Source organism: Amblyomma maculatum, chromosome 3, assembly GCF_055883805.1.
Source record: "Amblyomma maculatum isolate TAMU_Amacu chromosome 3, ASM5588380v1, whole genome shotgun sequence".
Taxonomy (NCBI): domain Eukaryota; kingdom Metazoa; phylum Arthropoda; class Arachnida; order Ixodida; family Ixodidae; genus Amblyomma; species Amblyomma maculatum.
Window position 1 is genome coordinate 114860619 of NC_139346.1, and position 24879 is coordinate 114885497.

At 53.2% G+C, this 24879-nt stretch overlaps 1 protein-coding gene across 2 annotated transcripts in view; it reads left to right on the forward strand.

Annotated features, from left to right (window-relative positions):
* The window catches only part of Atg1 (serine/threonine-protein kinase unc-51-like protein Atg1), a 127773-nt gene that overhangs the window by 40838 nt on the left and 62056 nt on the right, over positions 1 to 24879 (forward strand). For both annotated transcript variants that reach the window (XM_084597908.1, XM_084597909.1), the window contains exons 3-4: positions 2821 to 2871; positions 3720 to 3752. In XM_084597908.1, coding sequence (XP_084454034.1) covers positions 2821 to 2871; positions 3720 to 3752 — 84 coding nt within the window. The remainder of the gene's footprint in view (positions 1 to 2820; positions 2872 to 3719; positions 3753 to 24879) is intronic.

A 24879-nucleotide genomic window follows, 5' to 3' on the forward strand; every position in this document is an offset into this window, starting at 1 on the left:
AATTTCTCTTCGGCCCTCATAAATGACACCGCAGTTTTGGTACCGAAAGCGCCTCTGAGACTGGACCGCCTCTCAGCGACCTCTTCGCTGGAGCTGATTTCCCAACGCCCGAGTAGCTAAGGCCGGTAGCTCGTCGGAAGTCTCGAAATCGAGCATGCATCGCGGTGCACGCTTCGAATACTAAGCGGCGTTCTTGTGCACTATACTTGACCCATAGATACAAACAAACACTTCTTAGCAGTCGCCCCGCCGTGACATTTTAGTCCTTTCTTTATCCTTGTTATGTAAGCGTCGGCGCTGTTTGCGGTGGCAGCCTTTTTTTTTCCCCTTGAATAACGCTGCTACTTGGAGACCGGAGAGCGCCAAGGAAGAGCCTGGGAGGAGGTTTCCTTGCGATAGCTTCGGGGTGAAGGAGGGAAGGGTCGCGGAAAAGATTGCTCTCACGTAGCGGCCTTCGCCTTCGATCTCACCCACCAGTGCGCGCGCACACACACGTGTCTTGTTGGGGCGCTCTTATCTGGCGCTGCCTGGGAGCGGAGGATGCGGCACATCCTCAGGAGGGGGGATGCAGTGCGCCACGGAGCATGCGTTGAGTGGGTGGGAGGCGGTTCGGAACACGTGCGCGTGGTGTGGACCGAGACGACCCATTTGGCGGACACCAACGCTTCCGCTGTTGTACGGGCAGATGCGCCGGTGGGGAACGAGAGCGTGTGAATGAAAAACTGGACTCATCGGCCGCGTGGAGAGCGTGCACATCTGCGCGGAGAGGCAACGAATGCTCCATCTTCCGAGCCTCCCGCTCCAGCTGTCGGTACAGTACGGTCTACTGTTAAAGGGAACATGAGGCCGCGCGTTGCTGCCGCTCTTTACAGAGCACTCCCGAGAGAGCCAGCGACAAACGATCGTGCAAGGTGCATGCACTGTAAGCACTGCCGACTGCTCTTCCCGAGTTGTCGGTGGCAGCGCTTTGCGAAGTGTCACGCGATCTCATGCTCCCTTTTACACTGGACAGTACTGTACATCGCTCGCAATATTCGAGGAACATTAGAGTTCGTGACTAACCGGCTGTTATTGCTGAGCATAAGCATTTGGACAAGATTGCGTAACGGTAGCGGTCCCAAAGGGCGCCTAGCGTCACGTGAATTTATTGCTCTCTTCCAACCTGAACACACCTCATCCAGCAGTTCTTTCTTTCCCTCCTCTTGGTTGTTTTACCCGGATTTTGACCTAAGGCCGACGTAGACTACGCGCCTCGCGTGCGCGGCGCGAATGAGCGAGTCATTCTACGTTAGTCCCTTTCTTCATACACTATAGACAGCGTATGAGTTGTTGCGGCAGTGACGGCCGCTTCGGGGCCCTCCCGCCGACAATAAGAACGCGGAAGTGCTGGCTACCGGCGCCGCTGAAACAATGCCCGTCTCTGGGCACATGTCGGCCCATCTGCGCCAAGTGACACGGCACTACAAGCCTGCTTGGCCCCGCTCCATGCCGTACGGCAGTCGGCGTCTGGAAAAGGAAACGCGGCTCGTTGCGGAAGTGGCGTGTGATCCGGATTTCTCGGCGATGCAGCACTCTTCGCGCGCTTTTTTGAAGGCGACTAAAGAAAAGTAGTAGTAACGAATGTACTTCATTCGAGGATTAAAGGCGCTTTGTTTAGGAAAGCTTTTAAGGACTAAGGTAGAGGTTCTTTGGTGATTTATTGTGCTCAGTCGTCTCTGTGGAAGTTGCACCTTGTCCTCCGACGGAAAGAATACCTGCCGACGCCCACTCTCGTCTGTCTGGCTGGGATAACTTCCTTATACTTCTGTGCTTATTGTCTTGCCGGTTGCGGTCTCGTGCTGGGGAGGCTTCATTGCGACCCTGTCCCGTTTGGATAACTATCTCGAGTGGCGGCATATGTGTAAGGCTAATCCGTGCAAGCTCTCTCGCTGGTTGGCCCAGCAGTGTTTTGTGTAAGGTTCTCGGTCGCGACCTTTTCGGGCATATGAGGCTAGACTTTTTTGCGGGGCGCTTGATAGGGCATGTTTGTTGAGGCTTGGTTAATGGGAAATAAGGGCAAGAGGTGACCCATTGAAACGACCTCCAAGCGTTTGGAACAAGGTGAGGAGAAAGGGGGAGGGGTATACAGGAGGCGAGCATGAATCGGAATGTATGCAGATAGCGAGACAGTCAAGAAGAAAGATTGAAGGCACGAAAAGGTCGCAGAGGCTATCTACTAGACTTCGTATACAAAATGAATGTGTGGGTGTAGCCATTTTATTACGAGGCATCTCCCTCCAAAGGGGCGAAGGGAACAAAACTGTGAGAGCCGATCCGTATCAAGCACGGGGTCGCATTCTCCGCGGTTGTCAGTTGTGGCTATCGGCGGACATGTATACAAAACGCGCGCGTGCGCGCACCTGCTGCACGCATTCCGGTCACGCACCCTGCAGCGGGCTACCCACTTCCTCCTCTCCAATCCGTGTTTGAACCGACCGGGTGTAAGAGGACAGGAGTGCATGCTTTTTTTTTCTTTTTTTTTTTTTTTTTAATGCCGTTTGCGCATCCCATATGTATGTACTACACTATGCGGCACTCACGCGTGCCCTGCGTCGTGAGAGAACACGCGTGTCTCGATGGCGGCCATCTTCCTTTTTCCCGAACGTGGCAGGGAAGGAGGCGATCCATCGCCTCGTGCGATGTGTAATGTAGCGGCGTGGGCCCGGGCTGTGCCATTGGGCGTGTGCCGCCACTTGCTTGATCGTCGTGCCTTTGTGCGCGGCTGACGCGGATTTTTCGCTGTTCGCTGTACTAAACGTGCTCTTTTCTTTCTTCTTGCAGGAGCTGTCCGAGCTGCATCACGAAAACGTGGTCGCCCTGCTCGACTGCAAGGTGGGCTCGCGAACATCGCGCTGTTGATATCCTCTGCGTTCGCGGGGCCGCAGCTTTCGAAACAAATCTGTTTGCCGACGCATGGCGTCCTTGCGCTGCTGTTATGCATGCTGCGGCGGCCTAGCGGTGCTGCTTGTGGCGTAGGACGCGGGCTGCGCGTGGGCGACCTCGGGAATTTATGGCTGCCCGCAAAGTCGATTCGATTTTTGGCGCCCCGTGGGAAGATTTTTCTTTTGTGCCTAATATGTTTTATGAGTTGTGACGGGGCGTTTTATATCGGCCTGCTCGTGTGGAAGAAAGTCGCCTGGCCTTCTTCGATAACCGGGAGCGGTAGAGTAGACTCCGTTGTTTACCACTGCATTTTGTTTTTTATCTGCCTCTCTGTCTGTTACACTGTCGTTGGGGCCGACAGTATTTGCGTTTATTAAAATATTGCCTTCTCTTCTTTTTTCTTTTTATTCCTCTGGAAACCACGGAAATCAAAACAGGAAGTAAATTTGCGACACACCGAAGAGCGGGGGCGTGCCAATTACGGACGCCGTGGCCCGGATCACAAAACTGTGCTCATTCGTCGGCACTGAAAGTACAAGAAAAAAAAAATGAAGGCAATGTACAGAGAGCGGAATCAAATGCACGAGAACGCTTTATACCAATGCAAAGCGAACCACGACAAAGTGTAAAACGCATAGAAAAGTGAAGGGGGCAAGCAGTGCTGCGCATCTACTTCGAATTTGATTTACTGCGCAACTTCGGCCGTAATTTTTTCTTTATTTTCAACTCGTTATACACACTGTGTGCTCTGGTTCTAAAACTAACGGAGCTATTTTTTTTTTTTTTTTTCATTCCAGGAAACCGCCCACCATGTTCATCTCGTCATGGAGGTGAGTAGCAACGTTTTCTCTATACCTGCTTATCCCCGTTGGGCGTGCATCAATCAGCTACCATAAACTTGACGCGCGCGCTCTACTTTGACGAATGAAGTTGTGTATAAAGCACGTATGAATTCCAAGTCGGGTCTCGTGCAGATACGCCGACGGACTTGCTTTTCAGTAATTTTGCGCTTCGAGGATCTTTGACTGCGGGTGTAGTGTTCCACGAGTGAAGCGTCGTATGTATACTAAGTTGTGCTCTGCCTTAATTAGCCATGCTTATAGCGCATTGTTGAGCGCTTTGCAAGATTATGCACCGAGCATATGGGATGGGACCTCCCGGGTGAGGCTGTTTGTTTTCCCGCTGCTGTAGGATCGACGTCCTTGACTGAGCGGCCTCCGCCAAAGCAGGTAATACGCTTTGTCGGTTGCGGGTGATTTAACGCAGGCGTATTGCACTCTCCTTATGGCGTTGAATTCGCTGTAAACTGGGGTCGGGGCGGAATGTTTGTCCTGTTCATTGCTCCCCTGTGCACTCCGAACGGTACGGTGTGTTTGCGCGCAGCGCAACGACCCGTTCCGCACTTGTGGACTCAGCTGATGATGGCGGTCGTTAGGAGGCTTTGTATATACCTATATCGTCGCCCCGAGGTGGCCGCCTGTGTGGCCCCGAAACCGCGTGTGCGCGAGAGAGATAAGGTGATCTGGGTAGACTGTCATTTCCTTAGCTGTTCACTCTTTCATTTCTTTTCTTTTCTTTTTTGTTTTTTTTTTTGTTTTTTCAATCTTGAGCACTCCTTTTCTGTTACGGTTGGTTCATTCGGGTGGCAGTATCTGGGTTCTTGAACGCTTGAAAAAAAAAAAAAAATATTACGAGGGACTTTAGCGATTAAAGTAGTGAAAGGCGAAAGCCTGAGTACTACTTAATTAATCATTATGTAAGTAATTACTTCATCAATTAGTCATTGATTGCCATATGGCCATATAAGGCACGTATTCGCGCATACTGTGGTGGGGCTGTATGATTGGTCGAGACCTCTGTGACGTCATCCTGCCTCGGCCGCAAAAGCGAGACACATTTTGTCCACGACAGCATGAGCCACTAAAGGCTTTAAAAATTTAAAGGCTTTGATTTGGAGATGCCCATTACCGGGCGTGCTGGCGCGTGAGCTCAGCCGCGCAGGCACTGGATAGCGTGCCACCTGCGGGGCGGACATTTCCGGGCCTTCTCCACCCGGTTTGCAGCGAGGCCCACTTTCAGGCTAGTTTCCACAATCGGCCGCTCGTTTGGCGCAGAGTTCGCACCGCCTTAGTTGCTGCTGGGCGCCGAAACTGCGCCGGCAAAGTGGTCGAGTTTGAAGGACTTGTCGCCAGCTTTTTTTTTTCTTTCTTTCTTTTTTTTTTTTTTTTTCGTTTCGCCTCTCGAGAGTTTTTGGACTCTCCTAACGGGGCTAAGCAGCTCGGTGAGTGCGCTGTGATATTTCGAGCTGCGAAAGGGTAATTTGAAGTAGCTCGCCTTTGGCGCCCGGGTACTCTGCGAAATGGCCACCGTCGAAGGACCCTTTATGTAATGACTCGCTGGCTCGTGAGGGGGGGGGGGGGGGGGGGCGAAATTGGCCTGATTATCGTCGGCCTCGTCCGAGGAGTCTCTCCCCGATGCTCGGGGTACCTTACTTCGCAGGTTACGACGTATGCGTGTGTGTAACGGTCGACGCCAGACCGAGAGTGATGGGTCGGAATGACGTAACACCATCTTTCCACGTGGCGAACAGCGGTCGCTATGTGACGACGCAGGCATCACGAGGTCCGCATGCTCGCGCCGAGAGCGCTCGGGTAACCTTTAGGGGTCGTATATCTCCGCCTCCAAGCTCTGCCTCTGCCTTTCTAGGAGGCGATCCTCCTCTTCACGGATGTTATATACACCTTTTTTTTTTCTTTGCTGGTTCAACATAGCTGTGATGTGTCTCAAACCGTCATTTTGAAGCATAATTTGGAGGCGCCGTGCCTGCGCACAGAGGAGTTCACGCGCACAGCAGAGGCATCGGCCCGTGCTGTCGATCGGGCCTCATTAGCTCACGTTTAGGCATCGATGCACGCACCAGTGTCCCAAGATGTCTGCTCCCAGCGGCGGCTGATAGCAGTGGCCCGTCGGAAACGACAGTAACCGGGCTTCGCTCCCCCTTTCAGCGGCTGTCCATCCGGGGCTGCTCGCACCATGACCGAAACAGCGTCGCAGCAGCCTGGGCCAATTACGCTCCCTCCGCTATTATGGAACACGTCCGCGGCCGGGCTTCTTCCTGTTTCAATTAATCGATCGCTGCCTTCGCCGACGAACCGCAGCCCTGTGCCATTTGGCGCCGGCGGCTTCATAATCCACGCCCTAATCCCGCGTCGTGGCGGGGGGAACTCTGGCGAGCCCCGCGCTGCCATCCTCGCTTTTCCGCTGACAGACCAGGGGGCTTCGCGATGCCTCGTTAGCGGCATTAATGAGGCAGCCGCGGTCTGTCGGAAACGCGTTCGGCCTTGGATTATACCCCTACAGTGTGCATAAGCAGCTCCAGTGCAGAGCGAGCCTTTTTCTGGCCGACAGGTGGAATCGAACGCGAAGCTCTTGGACCACCGCCACTTTGGCCAGGTGTGGGCCCCCGTTTCCGTCTCCGAACTGCGTGGGAAGTGGGTCGAAGGAAGTTAAATGTACTACCCCGGCTGCGCACTTTTCTTCCGTGACCGTTCGCACTTGCTTCGCAAGCGCTGCCATGACCAGATGACTTATGGGTCCTGTCACAGTTCTGGTCCAAGTGGTAATGGTCCAGGTCCACACGATGAAGTGATCGAAAGGTGAATTTATACAATATTTACAATCGTGATATAGGGCACAACAATACCGGCACGGGGGCCGAAAGTTACTGGCTTCACGCGACTGTCTTCGTGCAGCGACGGCCAGGGAGACTCCGCCACGTCCGCTTCAGGCGCGCAGCACGGCACGCGACGACTCTCACGACGGTCTCGACGGGTTTCGCTCAAGGCGCTCCGCTGTGACGCTGGCGGTCGTGGCGGCGCTAGAATGTCTGGCCTATGCTCTGACATGCCCAGACACGCCTAACGCCAAGGTTTCTCCTAAGTGCGCCGGTGTCTTGCGGTGCAGCACCGGGCTTGTATGCGGGCGTGGGGCGCTCGCCCGCATCCGCTAGACTGCAGGAACCGCTCGCTGCAGGGGTCGCGGGTACCGCGGCTAGAAGCCCGATCATAACAGCTCGTCCGCCGCCCGAAGAGGTCTCGCAAGGGGTCACACCTCGGTGTCCCCTGAAGAGGCCGTATAAGCTGGGCTGGTCTCCGATAGGGCATCAGTGATTGGATCTGCACAGTATACCCCCCACCCCAACAAGGCAAGAGCACCACCCTCTCCTGAGCCATGCCAGGCAACTAAACAACACAATAAACTATGCCACAATGATGGCAAGGTAGCTTTCTTTTGCATCATTCTGTAACATAGCGACAAACTACCCTGAATGGTGAAGCACAGGTGACATGCTTTCCCTCTCCAATGTTCAAGCGCTTATACCTTTAAGCGCGGCCTTCGGGTGTCGCGGCCGGCATCTTTGTGCATCAATTTCACAACAGCGCGGTGCGGCTTCGTTTGCGTCTTCCCTGCGTACCCTGCATTAAAATGACGCATCTAAACATGCAGTCGAGGCGATCATTCTTGTTTTCTTTGCGCGTCCTTCCTTTACTTTGCTCCCGATCGAGGAACGTCGTAATCTCTTCTTCGCGTGTGTCTCGGCCGACAAAACACGTAGGGACTCTCGGAACGGGACGCCGATGATGGCTGGGTTGCCTCCTACACCGGGAAAAAGATGCTCGCGAGGCGGAGACGGCGTCATTTGCATAGGCCTGCCCGTCGTTTTTGCTTCTCTCCGCGCGTCGTGCGCTGCATGCGGCTGACTCACTCGGGGAAGTCTCGGCCGCCGCGACGGCGAAACCTGCCTCTCATCATCCACTTCGGGTCCGGCTAGAGCCGGGCTCATAAACAAGCCGGCGCAGTCGTAGTCGGAGGGGGTCACCTTGCGTACACGTGTTGCAAGTGCGTGCCAACGCGCCCCAAGGCTGGTTAGCGCAGGTAATAAGCGGGATTGGCTGGCCACGTCCTAGAAACGGGCTGCGAATATCGCTCGTGTATACCATCTGCGTAGGTGCCTCGCGCTATCGAAAACGCTGGAAAAAATGCGGACGATATCGTCGCCGTGCACTGCCTTTCTGAAGGGAGTCCTTGATAGCTCCCGCGCACGACTCTAGACATTGTGTTGCACGTCCGCGTTGGCGGTCTCGGTGCTTGTACAGATTGTACATACGTGGCGTGGACGCAGCGTTTTTCCCCACACGTGAAGAGATCGCGCCCGCATGTTGACAGGAAGTTCCGTCACGTTCTGCTTTCTTTCGGAACACTCGGCGAAGGGGTCGCAGTTGCTCGGGCCGGCAGGAATAACTATTCCGCTGGCTTTGGACCCGGCATGTTTTCCACGTTTCCGCGTATACTGAGGAGGAACAAAACATCGCCTTTTGTCACTCCCGTTCTTTGAAGGCAACGAGCCCAGCACCTCGCCTCGGCGCGGTGTGTATCATTCGCTCTCTAGAGAAACGCGCTGGCAGTATACTGTATCATAACATCGCCGTGGAGGTGCATTGGTTGGGGCGTTCGATCCTATATGTCCAAATACGCGGGGTCGGATCCCGGCCGCGTCGGCCGCTTTTCGATGGAGGCGAAAACCAAGGCGACCGTCTGCAGGCAATGTCAGCGCATGTTAAAGAAAACCAGGATGTGGTCTAAATTTCTGGAGCCCCCCACTACGGCGTCTCTCATAGCCTGAGCCGCTTTGGGGCTCAAACCCCAAAACCAAACCAAACTGTTAACCCAACTAAACCGCACCTGTACCGTATAAGATGAATCAAATTCTGGAGGTATCATTGGAAAGGTAGGACGACACTTGCGCTCTCCTGCTGTGCTTGTGGCAGGAGTGTTGGATTTACGAGGCGACAAGACTGGGTAGGTTTTCTCGCTTAAATTTGGTTACGCTGGTTACCTCCTGAGGGTTACGTGTGCGGCGACGCAGCCGTAGCGGGGTTTCCTTCTCTTGTCGGTGCGCGAGCGCAGCGCGACCCGCGCGTGTGCGCAACTGCCAGTTTAGGCGCGCCGCGAGCTTTTTGGCTTCACCAATCGTGGGTTATCCGAGCCCGGGGTTCAGAGCTGCTGGCCGTCTGGGACACGAACATGCGATGCATACACGCATAAGCTCGGAGCTTGTGAACTTTCGGCAGTTATTCATTCCAGCTGGTTAAAACGCAGCTGTAGATTTCGTTAGGTATCAAGTGTGCCTCGTTAATGAGCGATTAACTGCGCTTGCGTGTACAGCCGTCGGCGCATACCGTCAGCGGTGAATGGTCAAGTCTCATGCTGACGCGGTCGCTGGGGGCAAAGGCTATTTCTTCCGCAGAGAAACCATATAGATACCGGAAAGTGCCGCTTGAAAGCGACCGCTGCATACTTCTCTTGTGAGGCAGCCCATGAAAGTGACGCCCTAGCAGCAGCTCGTCTGGACGCTGATGGCCTATGGCGGGTCAGTATGCATATCACGCTGGTGTACCGCCGTGAACGTGTGTATATTAAGGATGGTTTCCGAAACGCTACACGCAGAGCGGGTTGGCGCGCAATAAGGTGCGCGCTTTCGACGGACTCCGCCTAACGGCACGCATTTTTGGTCTCAAACTACACGCCATTGGGCGGATGCGAACACTGGGATGTTCGCGGAAGAGAGAGCCCCGTATCGTGCTCGACGCTGCTACATTCGTCGTGACCAGATAGCGCCGCGCCTTGCGAAGATGCACCTGTGTCCGTCGACATCGGCGGCAGTCTCCGGGGCCGCGCATGCATATGTGATAGGCGGCGACGAAGTCGGGTCCGCTTCCGTTCGCGTTGTCTCGCTCGTTCCGCCGCCGATGCGCGCTCAGTTGGTCGTTTGCTCCACGCGTTGTGCCGTCACCATCTACCTGGCGTCAAATGTGCTGCTGCTACTATTTCTACTACGCGTCGTCGACGGCTCTGCTTCCCTTTTGTCACCGAGCCGCCGCCTCCCCGGCGCGTGTCCACGCGAGATGCGGCTCCGTATCGCTCGCCGATGTATTTTTTTTTTTTTTTTTCCACTGCCGTTCTCTTGTAATTTTTTGGTTCTCCCGCGCCTCGTGTCTTCGTGTTGCGATTTCCTTTCTCGTGAGTGGTCGCCCCGCATTTCTGAGGTGCTGCAGCCCGTATATGTATATGGCGGCGTGCCGTTGCATTCGACTCATGTGCGACAACTGTAACCGAGCGCTGCAGCGGCTGCGCGGGAGGCATGCTTTTTTTTTATTTTGCGTTAGTTCGGAAAGGAAGGGGGGGGGGGGGGATGCGAGTCTCAGTGACAGGCTGCCAACGCAACTTCGCGCTTCGTTGAGCGGGTTCCATCGCGCTCGCAGTTTCCCTTGTGCGCTTTCGTCGCCCGCTTGGCAACAGCGCTGTTCGCTCGCGTCGAGCGAGGCCGCTTGCAGTGTTATGGTTTCGGTTCTTGTTGAGCTTTTGTTCGAGAGCGCCGGACTGGTTAAGAGAAGGGGGGTAAAGCTGAGATAGAAAAGAAAGTTCCCACATGTAGTGCCGCCATTATCAAACTCATCACCGTGGTATGCTAGTACACTGTAACCGTGGCAAGCATAGTTTGTTCTCGCCAAGTCAATCAGCAAAGTTTGGACTATAGTTTAAACTGCGGTAGATAACTTTGTATTACAATTTTTTTAAGCGTTTTTTCAAGTTTTGTATATTTTTGGGACATACAGATTTGACGTAGGACAATTGTGAACAATGTTTCCGAGCAGACGCTCTTTCGGTTTCAGTTTTTCGATTGTCGTTTCATGATTAAAATACTGGCTCTTACGTGGTGGAACGACAGCTGCTCATAGGGGTGTAGCACGCTTCCCCGTGTGGCGGTTTCCGCGTGTCGGAGGCAATGGGCCATCTCCCCGCAGTGCCGAAATCCCGTGAAGTAAGTGCCACGCGTGTGTTTCCCCGTGTGTCGGCTACCCTTGCTCACAATCCCCTCTCACCCCACCCTTCTTGTCGGCAGTCGAAAAAGCCGGAAAGCAGGGTTCAGCGCCCTACCACCCCCCACAGAAGTTAATGGTTTTTAGCGGGCGTCTTGGCGACGAGCTTGTGCGCGTTTCCTCTTCTTCTTTTTGTGAAGGGCGCAACTGGGTTATGCGAAAAGGAGGAAAATTGCCTTTTCTTCCCCATTCTTTCTTCGAGCGTTGTACAAATAATTTCTATGCTTAGGAAACAGCAAAGCCTTTGATTTTGACAACATTTTTTTCTTTGTCGAAAACAGCAGCTGGTGGCTGTTAACCGACTAACTGCATATAAGTAGTGGCGGTCCATGGCGTGTGAACACTGTAACAGAAGATACGTGAACATGTCATACTACAGGTGTCTAATAAGCCTCCCGGCGTGTCAAAGTTCAACATGTTTTTTTTTTTTTTGAGAGTGCAACTGAACAAAAACAAAATAGCAAAGCTCAAGGTTTTTGTCTAATCTTAGCGGCACTGTCCGCTGCAATGAATAGGAGCTATCCTGAAACCAATTAAGAGGTTTCTTTTTTGTTTCGAAAAGAGCCAAATGCACCTTGGCGGAAAGAAAGCAAACTGCAGTTTTATTTTTTTATCCACAGCAACACAATGGAAGGCTATAAGTGACAGCTTTGAAGATCTTTGAGCAAACTAAAAATTGCAGCTGAACTTCACCTAATTCGGTGCCCAGATCTGGCTCTTTTCGGGAAAAACAAATGCGTTCTTAGTAGGGTCTTTCTATTTTTTTCCTTGCTTTTCTTCGCGCTTTAAATTTACAGACAACTCGCTTTGCGAACACTTTTGCTTGGGAACAAAACTGTGTATCTTAGGAAATGACAATTATATACGAATCGCATATTTGACGATTCACATTCCTTGAACATTGGATTAAAGCGCTTTTTGAAAAGTAGCTGCCGCTTTCTTGACTGACATGGACACCAGGCCATCATACAGCCGCAAGAATGGGCGTTCCCGGCTCTCCTCCACCAGCGCACTACGGCCGCAGGGCCGAAAACAAACTAACCAACACTAACAAAAAGCAAAAAAGAGTAGCACGCCCTCCTTACCCTCCCTCCTTCTCCTCCTGCCCATCCTCTCCCAACCCTCTCCAATGTCCCAAGGCGTGAGGAGGGGTGCGTCGTCAAGAGGGGTTGTCCGCAGTGGGAGAAGGAGAAAGGGATTCTAAAAGCGCGGGGACTCGAAGGCGGGGGAGATAACGCATTTACAATACTGCATGGGAATAGTGACCTGGGTTTCAACACTTTCTTTTTCGTGCACACCCCGCTCATAGCGCTACGTTTACTGCATGCGTAATCCGAGGCGTCAGCAGGTGTGGATGGCGAGGGCTCGAAGAATTTGCCAGGGACACGGAGCGTATTGCCAAACTAAATTTAGCTCTGCTGCACAAGTAGAAGAAACTGCGAAGTGCGGTGTGGAGACCGCACTCATCAGGTTGGCGGCGTGAGAGGCGACGAAGACGGTACATGAGTGGAGGGATCCATGGTCATGGCTTACACGGTGGAAGGTATACGAGGGGTCTCGAGCTCCGGGCGGTGGTAGGCCTAGCGAAGCTAGCACAGGGCAGGAGCAGAGAGCGAAGGCGCGTAGTCCGATGTCACCAAATTTGTGGAGATAAATCAGAGACACAAGGCGGTCGTCGGGTCTTCACGAATATATATGGTAGGTGTTAGGTTGCGAGCCTCCGGCCGTCCCGGTTCCCGTTCCCCCTCCTCCCCTTGCTCGCTGACTTGGTCCCCCTCTTTTAATGGCCGTCGCCGGAGCGCTGAGTCTTTTATGTCGAGGTGTGCGACTCGGACGAAGACAAGCGAGCCCTTCTGCGTCCAGCGGGACACCCCGCGGTGTTTCTGAGAATTGTGTTTTATGGCCCTCGAAGATGCGGCGCGCGGATGCACAAGAAATGGAGACGGGATGGGGACCGCTACTATGGCTACTGCTCCTTGGACCGCACGGGTGGCTCCTGCTGCGCGATGCTTTTGTTCGTTGATTGCTTTTCCGTGTCGGTCCGTGGGGCTGTAGCCATGTGTTTAGGCATTCGACAGTTTCCAGGAAACGCGCGGGTCTGGAAAATAAAAAACAACTTCGTTTGCCCCGACACGCCATTGGCCCATTTGAGTTGGCCTAAAAATTCCCAGATTGGCTACCAGAAGTAGGACTGTGATTGATGCGTAGGAGGTGCCCCAGAAACCTGGGAAAACTGACTTAAGGGCATGTTTTGGCGCGAAATAGGGGAGAGCGCGCCGGGTCTCGGCCGCCTCTGGATTGCCATCGTTTCAACTGCCTTTCTTTCATCTGCCCGGTACGTCTGTCTTTGGCTGTCTTAAATAAACGGCATATATATTCAAGAAGTCTCCAACTTGCAACGTGTCGCCGGACGAGCGGACGAAGGAGCTTGGCGCTCTTCGTTCGACTGACGCCCAGACGATCAACAACGTCATATTGATCTCTTCGACGGGCATCACCCTCGTTCACGCAATTTAACTGCAGGATCCGCTCAGCCAGGCGGGAACGGGACAACGCGCCGCCGGCATTCAGTTGAGCAGCCACGAAATCCAATCTGCGCGTGCTTGGCAGGCGTGTTGGGGCTGTGTTCTTCTGCCGAAACACGATGGTGCACGCTATGGCGTAATGCCCTTAAAGGTGGAGCTTGCGTCTAGCATAATGTTTTGCCACATAACCAGGTTCAAACGTAAACGAGCACGTTATTCGCAGAGTCTCGAGACAACGGCATGCTACCGCGCAAGGTCATTTAGGCCGACATATCAATCGCTTTACGAGGGAAGCGATATATTTGTTTTCCTCAAGGTTCGGGAGGGGGCAGTTCGCGCTCGGTTCATGGGCGAGTATAGTAAATCTTACCTGCATCTTAATTGCATCTTACCTATACTTACCTATTGGGCTGAAACGTGGAGGCTAACAAAGAGGGTTCTGCTTAAGTTGAGAACAACGCAGAAAGCTATGGAAAGAAAAAATGGTAGGGATAACGTTAAGAGATAGGAAACGTGCAGAGTGGAAATCATTCTGCAATCTGACATTCTAGTGGAAATCAAGAGGAAGAAATGGGCATGGGCAGGACATGTGGTGCGAAGAGAGGATAACCGATGGTCGCTTAGGGTAACAAACTGGATTCCAAGGGAAGGAAAGCGTAGCAAGGGGCGGCAGAAAGTTAGGTGGGCGGATGAGGTTAAGAAGTTCGCAGGGGTCAAGTGGATGCAGCTAGCACAGAACCGGGTTAATTGGAGGAATATGGGAGAGGCTTTAGCCCTGCAGTGGGTATAGTCAGACTGATGATGCTGATAGTACATCAATCAGACTTCTCCACTTTTATTAAATCGTTTCTTTTAAAGACGGTCAAAATGGTGCTGGAAGGTTATTGGGATTCATTCCGCTCATCGCGCCCTTGGCAGACTAGAGACAATAGAGTAGGCTTTGCCTGACCAAGCGAATAGGCATAGCGCGCCAGTAATTCAAGGTAATTTAAGATCGACGATCACAGTGACCACCGAATCTAGGAATCAGGTTGAGTTAGAGTTGTTCTTTAAATAGGCACGAAACTTTGTTTCCAAGTACACATAAATTAATTTACGGGATGTTCTTTGGCGGTTCTGTTTAAACGGAAGCGAGTTCTCCGACCTCATCCTTGTGCGGCAACGAGCCGATGAACTTGCAGCACCGACTCGGCACTTTCTGCGAACGCGCCCTGTGGGCAGCTGCCCAGAAGCACGGCCGGTCTCAGGACTATAAATTCGCCCTTCAGCGGTGGTGGCGGCCCCGCGCAGCTCGTCCGTGATGATGGACGGCGGGCGCATTTTTCATCGGCTGATAACGATTGCTCAATGGCAGGACGGCGGATAGAGGCGACGACTACTGCGCTGCTTTTCGCGCATGCCTCCACATTTCATATTCCATCGTTGATTCCTCGAATCAAGTGGGCTTCTGTTGGTGCGTGATACAGCTGTTTTTTTTTTTTTTTTTCGCGGTGCCCCGGCGGCCATCCTCGACAAGCGGAAAGAGCGACGCCCGTGTACTGGCACGTGCACAAAGGCGCTCTTCACGCGTCCGTGGCCATGCATGCGTGCTTGGGACGGAGAGCATCATGCGTGCGATGCCTCCCCCCAGTACTGCTGCCGTATCTGGCCCTCCCGCCGGCGGCCGAGGCTGTTTTCGTTAGCAACATCCTCGGCGCGAAGGGTTAGGGTCGAGGGATTGAGGAACGTTGCGAAGGGTCTGTCCGCGCTTCTTTTTCTGTCCGCGATAAGATACCGGGAACGTCTCCTGTCCCCGCCTTCCGATCCTTGTCTCCTTTTCATGCGGCTTTTCGGTGCCACGCTTCTCGTTCGCTGCTCTCTGATGTCTCTGCAGCACTTGGCGGCAAACTAACTCCTCATCACATGCCTCCTTTTTAACCGCTCGGGTGGTTTAATTGCTGGCATTTTGGACCCATCCGGCCTGATTTAACCCCTGCTGCTTATTTCGCGGCCACGCGCAGTCTTGTTCTCCCTGTTGACGGCGAGCGCCGGCAGGGTTTTTTTTTGCGAACGAAATGAAGGGATTGCGCGCGCTGGGGGCTCATTTCATTTTCGTGGCAGTTCAACTACTTTAATCTCGCCGCGGTAAGCAACAGCGTCGCGTAACGCGTCAGGAAATTTATACGTGAAGTTTTCGAGGCTGGCGTGAGCAGGGTGCAGTAAATGTGGACGCTCCCAGCGTGTGCGACGGCCGCTGTTGCGTCACGTGCGCAACGGTGTGCCACTGAGATGTCTGCGGAGATACGCAGCTCAGATGTATCTAAATTCATGCAGTTGGTGTAATCTTCGGCTCCTTATCTACCGCGCCCCACTTCTGGTAATCTTGTATGTGGCTTTTGATATCGGATAGCAGCTGCACATGTGTGAATCGCGAGGGCGAGAGGAATTAAGGTCGTCTTATCTTCGATTATCTGTTTACTTTTCCCCTTCCTTTGTATCACTTGGTATCCAGTGGCTGAACACGTGGCATTCCCAAGGGGTGCACCTCTGGTGAGAATTGCGAGAAGTCTGCCAGCGCGGAGATTACAGCTCAGCGTTAGGCCGCTTCTGGTGTTGCAGATACAGTGGTCGGCTCGTGGCATGCGGGGGGTCATATACTGGATAGCTTTTATCGCCTCCGATTTCAGTGCTGCAATAGGCGACTTTTCTTGGAAGGTTGCGTGTTCGCGGAAGCATTCCTTAAATTTAAGCTCGCCAAAGAGCGAGCGTATACCAAACTTTGGGGACACTTAAAAGGTTTCGGCGTTCTTTCTACCTCCCCGGATCTTTGGTGGTGCTTTCTCTTCATTTTTTTTCTCATTCATACAAATTTGTTTCGCTGCGGTTCGATGTGCTATTGCAGCGCAAATCAATTATAAAATTTCCAATTCCGTGGCCTTAGTCGGTGAGATTTCCAGGTGCAGCTTTGAGCGCATGACGACAGTGGGTCGTTTATTGACGTCATATATTTCATATGCGTCTGGTGAGTGGCGAAGTTTAGAGCTTGCCTAATTTTTGGCCATCTCAGAAAAACAGTCACCTAAACTGTGCCAGTTGCCCAGTCAACGCACACGGGTCTGTGGCCGTATCGGTGACATCATAGGTTTTGTATGTCGCGGCGTCATAGAGGTTGGCCGAAACCTGCTTTCGATTTCGTCTTCCTGATTTTCACACATACTTCTACGCGATGTTTTGAGAGAAAGAGAAAGAAAAAAAAATTCGTACCGGAGATGGAGGACTGTGGTGTGATTATGAACTGAAAATCTAATAAAGAAAAATACTGGAGCTGGCCTTTAAGTTAGACATGACCCGATCGCGTCCGTTGCTCCCCTTGCGTATACGTATTCTCGTTCACGTACACGCATGTACTTTTCTGCTTGGCCAGTCGGTAACCTTTTTAACTATGCCTATGCTATGCCGCACATAACGTACATTTGTAAACCCCGCTCTAGCCAAGCTCCGTATACCAACGTGCCTGCGTGGACAGGGGTTAGTAGTGTGTCTGTCTCGGGATCCAGTGTTTCCGGCGGGTCCGATTCCGCCCCCGCTCGAGTCCGGCCGTGGCCCAACCTGTCAGCTGCAGGCAACTCGGCCATGTCACTTGTTCGCGTGACGTCACACAAAGCGCCGAGCTGCCAGTGCCCGACCATGCCACCTGCCAGAGAAGTGATTTTTCACAACGCGGAGTTTAGAACGGGGCCTCTGTCGCTATCAGCATCGCAGGAACAACTGGTATAATTCGTACGGCATCGATCCATATGTCTCTCCTGTGATTGAGAGTGCACGTGTCCACCGAGAAGTGTGACGTCAGATACTGCGCCTTTCCTTTTTTGTAAACCAACTTGGAGCTTTCAATTCTTTAGGGGCGTGCGCGAACTGATTGCGGCGGGTCTCTGCAGACCGAGAAGCTCATCTGCGTAGTGTCGCGAACCTTGGCCGTGACCTCGAGACCGTGCCTTGTACGACACTGAGCCGTGGCTCGGCGCGGTTCCGTTCGGGCGCGTCGCTCGGCTCGGAGTCGCTTATGACGGGATGCGACGTAGTATCTACGCTGTTGCTGCAGCTGCGCACGTGTGCGATTTGCGTGGGCGCTCGTGTGCGCGTCGACGTACCGAGCTCGAGGCGATGAACGCCTGCTATCCCAAGGTCGCCGATGGCGGGAGCAGGAAAAAAAAATGAAAAGGGGCTGGTCACGTGACGCGACCGGCCAGACTGCGTGTCGGCGCATCGCCAGCTGGCGGGCTGCCTGGGCGGCTACGGAATAATCGCGAGAGTGAGGGGTCTCGCCGCTTGCGCGAGATCGCTCGCTGCGCAGAGCAGCGGAATTGTACCGCGAAAGCATGCACGCAGCTACAGCAGCACCGAGGTTGCTCGCTTGGCTGCCTCGGGCTCGAGGTGATCGCACGTCTTGTATCGAATTTTCGGCCGACTGCAGCTTACGCTACCTTGCAGACCTTTCTTTGGGAGCAAGGCTGGTGAACCTTCTTCCAGGTGCCGCTAGTCGCGGACGCTTCATTAAACCGAGGGGCGTAGCACAAACAGCCAAGTGCGGCAGTCCCAGTCTTAATTATGACGCTTTCAAACTCCCGTGCCCGATCGAGCGAGCAGAGAGAACTGCGCATACGACATTCTGGTGGACTCCGAGACGTCGCGGCACCGTCCTTCTCTCTCTGGTGTTGCCTCACTGGGGCGTCGGAATTCCCGCACACGTGCGACCGCTATTCGAAGCTGGCGGGGCTTCCCTGTGGCGCGAGCTCCGCTGTTGCCCGGGGCGACGCGCCTCGCGCGCTTCCTTTCCCTCCTCCCCGCTCCGGGCTCGGGCCCGCGGTGATGACGGCAGCGGTGGCGAAACGCGGTCACCGTGGTCCTCGCCGCAGCCTCGGGCTGGGGTGTGGCGGTGGAGCTCTAGCGGTACTCTACCGTTTCGGGCGTCGGACACCTCTCGAGCGCGGCTTGTGCAACCGCAGCACGCGGTCGTCGCGTGACGGCCCGATTGCGTTGCCACGCGGAAGAAGGGGGCAACGCCGTTCGCTCCTCGCCCCTTTTCTAGCTGCTGAACGCGTCGTGTAAAACTGCGGGCCATGCTAGCGGGGAAGGGTGCCGCTCCTTTCGCGTTTCGAAAGTGGTTCGCTGTCGAAGCCGCGCATTGCCGCTGCTTCGGAGGGGAGCGCGTCATTACCGACCATTTCGAGCGCGACCGATGTGTGCCAGCGATCGCCCTATTTGGACCAGTGGCGCAGTGCCGTGGAAGCCGCTTTTCGAAGCCCCGTCTTCTCTTCCGAGCCGCTCTTGTGCTGTTCTCTTAAGAGCCCCGTGCCACGTTGGCTTTTATTTCGTGCGCCGCATGTCTTTTTACGCCTGTACATGTATATGTGCGGTAGCCTCGATCTCCTTCTCCGCTTGGACCAACTCATTTGTTTGTCCGCAATGCCTCCACGTCTTTTTCTGCGAATGAACGAATCAGTCATTCAGTGACCCGCACATATGGAAGGGTCCTGTGTGCCGCCGTTGGTTGGAGAAAGTGATTAGGGCTGCATATATATCAACTTTGGCTTTTGCAATTAAAACCTGAGTTTTTTTTTTTTTTTTCTTCTTCTGGGGATAACGTTTGTGCGTCTCCAACATTTGCCTGCAAGCATTTCCCTGCCCCTAGTGTTCTCGGTGCGGTGGGTGGCATTTCCCTACTGCCCTTCGTACCAGCACTGACAGTACGGTGGGCGTGCACACACCGAGCAGCCGTAGTCATGCCGAGGTGGTAGGTTACCCGCATGAGCTTCTGCCGAACCGCGCACCGAATCGCGGCCCTGCCAACTTCGCGGCATCCGGCGTCAACCTTGAGAAATGAAACCGATTACGCGTCAGTTTTACGGGTGCTTCTCGTGCAAATTTTATTGCCTATACCGCTGTTTTCTTCTAGCGCAGTGCGGTGCGTTGGAGTTCTTTGTCTACCCTCTGCCCCCTCCTCCTCCTTCCTCCTCGTTGATTAATAAGATGTATCGCCCTTTACTAGTTGGCATCCCACTCCTCCTTCAACGCAGGTGCTTGAACAAGACAATCTTGTTTCCTAATCGGATAGCGGAAGTGGAGTGTCTGTGAACTCGTATCCACGTATATCGGCAGAGCGCCAACTATAAGCGCGCGCTTCGAGGACAGAAAAAGCCACATTCTCGTTTTATGGAAGACTCACCAGCGCTCTCAAATCATCACGCCGTTCGTTGAATCTGTGGCGTTACTACTACTACTGCTACTACTACTACTACTGCTACTACTACTGCCACTCAATTACCGCCGTTGGGAACAATCGTGCAAAACCGTTTTTTCATTATATATGGTCGCCTTGAACGCACCTTATTTCGCGAGGCCGCCTTTGCTTTGTGTCGAAACAGAGTTAGAGATTATGGCAGTGGAGTCGCTGAATCGAATTTGCTGTTCGCTATAGTGTATATTCGGATAAAGGGGAACGTTGTTTTCGTGCCATGTAATACACTGCGTATGCGCAGGCGCGGCGATCTATAAAAAGGAACGATAACCCGCACGCCTCGTGCAGAGAACGAAACCCGCACTGGCTGGTGCCGGTTCGCTCGCTGTGCGGCCCTTGACTTTGTTGCAGCAGCTTGGGCGAGGGAGCGTTTTTGTGGTGCGCGACCTTGCCGTTCGTGTGCGAGGCAAGTGCATGCGCCGGTCCCTTAAATTAATTTGTGCGCGAGTGTAGTAGTGCACGTGGCTTCGCGACCGGCCCCTTGACCGACTTTCTGCACGTTCGAGTCCGTTTCTCCGCTTGCGTCGCTCCACCAAGCGGCGACAGCCTCGCATTTTGATCGAGCCTAGCTCCTTCGGACTTTGTCGTATTTCTGCAGGGAAGCGTCGGCGCAGAGTCCTATGGAATTTTTTTTAGAAACCAGCTCGAGCATTGAAAGGAAACGAGGAAAACACGGTGCCTCGTCGCTTTGTTAGGCGCATTCTTTTTCGGTCTTTCTTTTTTGTTAGGCGCAGTCTTCGTTGCTTTTCCGATCAAGCTAGGTTCGGTTCGCAAGAAGCCCTTCTCGCGCACGTTTTAAGGTGTGAGCGACCGGTGTCTGTATGTTTCTACATAGAGGCGTTCCGTGTCCGAGAAGGCGGTCGTACATAGTATGTAGTCGAACGGGTTTGGAGGAACCGACGCAAGGCCAGCGAAAATAATTGGCTGCAAATTACGCGCTGGGTAGCAGCGTTTCGCTCTTGTTGTTGTTGCAGCTGTTTTTCTAAACGAAAGACGCCGTTACTTTGTTAGCAGCGCGGCACGTGCATATACGCGGGTTTTGCGCCGTCCATTGTCGCACTTTGGACCGCCTAACCGTCAGTGTTGATTGCGCTATACTTCTGGAGCGGAGCAGCTAGCTCTTCGTGCTCTGGCACTAGAGCCAGCAGTTAGCCGATGTAGCCGTCGTCTGTCCGGTTCTTGTCCTATATCAGGTGGTATAGTTGGCAGACGGCGCGTAGTTGAGGTTAAGATAAACTAAATCACTATTAAAACTACTAAAACGCGAGTAGGTTTCAAACCCGTGGTGGACGTTCTGCTTCGCCTGTCATACTGTGCGTGAAATTCTGCGCAACGTATCTGACATTTTTCATTGCCCTTTTAAGGTGCGTCAGGCGCCAGTGCTGTCACTCACCGATGTCGCTGATATTAAGTCTGCTTGAACTTGAAATCCAAAGCAGTTAGCGCCCCTAATTCGAATTTCACCTGACCACGCTAAATCGTCCGTTATAGTTTAAAAAGTAGGACTCTTTTTGTTCTCTGTTGGAGCCGATCACGAGCACGCGTGGTTCTCGTTACAACACTCGCGCGCACCTGTCAAAAACTATAGATGCTAGCGCAGAGTTCCACTCAGGAGCCATCTTAAAGGTCAACTCCGGGGGTTTTTCCATCATTCTGTGTTTTTGGTTGAATTACATTCCCCGGCACGTCCTAACTCGAACACAAAAAACCGTTTTTCGAAATTCCAATTAGAAGTATTTTTAAAAAGAAAAAACAGCAAATCGAAACCGAAACTGCTTTCACGGCCAGAAACGACGTCCCAGGTGACGAAATGGTGACGTCACACTCAGTATTAGAGAAACACTCGTACGTGCGTTGGATGGTGAAAATAAAGTATGGAAATCATGAAGCATTGCATAAAATGTCTGAGGTAGTTCAATATAAGCCTCACAATTTCATAATCATGCGGGAAGTGGACAGTAATGCCGGTATACTGTTTGTGACGTCAGAAACTCAGTGTTGCCGGCAGAAATAGTGTCAACTTAAGCCATGAAAACAGCATATTTTAAAGTCGTGTTGCGCGCGAACGGATTACCGTACGGCGCCCAAATTTTGTAGAATGCGTCAGGACGGAGAGGAGAATCTACAGCAAATTTTTTATTAGAATTTTCGAATGTCAAAAAACCCCCGGAGTTGCCCTTTAACGAACTACGAAAGCGGTCTGTGCTGAAGGGCTTTTTTTTTTTTTTTTTTCCACGAAACATTTTTTTTTTCTTTCCCGTTCCCACTGCGCGAATTGGCGTCGATCGGCCGACTCCTCGTGCGCTCGGTTCTTGGTGGTCCTGGTCTCCGTTGTGCCGTATCGCTTGTGACGTACGTGTTTTACGTTTCGTTCGCGCACACCTACATATTAGGGAGGGGTGCCGTTACCCATTCCAGAACCTAGGTGTGTGTGTCTCTGTGCGCAGTGCCTGGCTTCCGGCTCTGCTGTGGGCGGATGCGGAGGGCCTTGATTTTATCCAGCGCCGCACCGCGCGCTGGTTGCTCGCTCGGTCTAGCTCGGTCTTCCTTTGTATTCCGCAGTGGGCCCTGGGCAAAACAAGGAAGTTGGGGGGTGCAGTGTTTACTACTACGAGGGAGAGAAATACGAGCGGGCGTGTGCCACCGCGCTGCGGAAGAGACGTCGCAGGCTCCAGCAACGCTGCGTACGCCGTCATGCGCGACGGATGCATGCACCAAGCAGCGTGTAGTGTATACGTGCCGTCGTTCCACCCTCGGTCCCTTCGCATTGATCGTGAACGTGGATGCGTGTTTTGGACGGGGCTTCAATTTCCAAAAATGGCCGCGCATCGCTCTGGAGCAATCTTGAGGTGGCCTGGTCTTGTATAGCGGTACTTCTTGGCCTATATTGCATAGCCGTAAGTTGCTGCACAGGCGCGGTGTGGCGCAGCTGGTAAGGTTCTCCCGTTTCAGGGAATAAGGCTACATCTTTTTTTTTCTTTTTTTTTTTTTTTTTTTTTTTTTTTTTTGCGGAGAAAATGCGTAATCTAGAGGTATCCCCCAAGGTGGAGCAGATTTGTAAAAAGGGAGTGATTACTCACTGACATCTGCCCAAGCGCAGTCATACAGCTACAAAGGAAAGCTGTACAGCTTTCTCATAAAACCAAACACAGCCCAAATCAGAAGAAAAATTCGTCCTTGTCCGGGGATCGAGCGCTGGACCACTGTATGCCTTTCCGGGGCAGTCGCTCTACTAACCGAGCTAACCAGGACGGTCAGCATATCAGACGATAGGGCGAGAGCGAATTGATCACTACCTCGAAGTGGGAATGTTGTTGGTCGAATATTTTACTTTGAATACGAGTAAAATCTACTCCACCTTGGGGAATTCCCCTAAATATTCGACCAACAACAATACCACTTCGAGTTATTGAACAATTCGCTCACGCCCTGTCGTCTGATCTGCTGACTGTCCTGGTTAGCTCAGCTGGTAGAGCGACTGCCCCAGAAAAGCATGCAATGTTGGTCGCGGGCTCGATCCCCGGATAAGGACGAATTTTTCTTTAACTACGAAATTCCTGAGAAAGCTGTCCAGCTTTCCTTTGTAGCCGTATGACTGCGCTTGAGCGGATGTCGATGAGTACAATTACTCCCTTCCCTTATTCCCTGCCGACTTATATGCGTGTAAGCAGGCAGCTTGATGCGGTTGGCGTGTGGCGCGATGTGCGCCTGCGCCTTGTGGACACTTTATCACCGTTATTTATCCACCTGGCCGGTGGGTGGGGAATACGATATGAGGACACTTACTATACGTGCGAGTACTCATTCGTAAAAGGCACCTGGCTGGTCCTGTATGCGTAGACTGTGAACGTAAACATTAAAACTTTGCATTGCCTTTCTTTTTGTCTGTTTACTCTGCACACGAGTAAAAGCCGCACGTGCTTGATTTCATTTTTGTTGCGTAGTGTTGCACTCAGTCGCGCCTTTAGCGGAACATGTCGGCGTTGAAGACTCCTCCCTGAGGCTCTTCTCTCTCCTAAACCGCGCCTCATTCGCAGGCAGGCGCCGAGGCAGCAAAGGTGTGCGCACACAGTGGCCAGCTTCGGGTGGGGCACGTCAAACAAATGCCACTGCGCACGGCAGTAAAACAGAGAATTGAGCTTATATAAGTTGGTACATTCTGAAGGACACAGAATGGCGCACGATGCGATGTCATTTCGCCTTTGTCGGAGTAGACTGCCAGGCTGAACGGAACGTGTCCCCGGCGCCGCCGTAACGGCTACGCCGAGGTGCATTGATTGGGGCCCCCCGGGCGCCGCGGGGGCGTAAAGGTACTATACGGACGGCAGAGGCGGCTGCCCTGTCCCTCCCTGTACGCGTACACACAATCTCCGGACGTAAATGGACGGCGTCTCTCTCACAGGAGAGCGAGGGCATGTGAAGCACGCGATCGATGCGAGGAAGAGCCCATCCGGCGCGCGTGCGCGACGAGGGACGCCGCGGTGTCGCGCGATACGCGCAACCACCGCCCGCTGCCCAATATCCGGCCCTGCGTGTTTGGCGATCGCCCTCAGCCTGGAAGGAGAGGCTCGACCGTGCTGCTGCTGCCCAGCATTTGTTCTCATTCCGTGTCGGGGCTAATGTTTGCCTGCGCGCCACGCCACTCGTGCCCGTCACTCTCGGCCGTGACAGGCACTTCTCGCCTGTTGTTCCGTGTTTGAGCCACATATCCGACGCGAGTTTGCTTAGGCGTCAGTGGGGCCTCTTTTTTGTGTGTGTCTGTTTGTTAATTAGAAGTCGTTTTAGGCGTTGATATATAACAAAGGGAGGACGCCGAGCACCGCACACTAGCAGGGTTGCCAGCGCTTGTTTCCGCAAAGTTCGTCGTCGTCGGCCTGTGGTGAAGCATCTCAGGCCTGTTTTGGCTCGAGGGGCTGCCTGTTTTCTTCCTGAAACTAACGGCGGCGGTCCCTAAGACCATTCTCCTCGTCGCATCTCTACTCTTCTTTGTGGGCGAGGTAGTTTTAGCACGATTGGTTGACCGGCGTCTGCAGTGTAGTTCTTGTCGTGTTCTTCGTGGCGGTAAGGTCTCGGATGCGGATGAATATCAGACAGGCCTATTATCATAATGGTACACTCATATTTTTACAAGCCGGAAGCAGGGGGGGGGGGGACATTTACAGTTAGTCTTATCTGGAAAACAGCGGAACATGGGGCAAGCCGTGCCCTCTCTCTC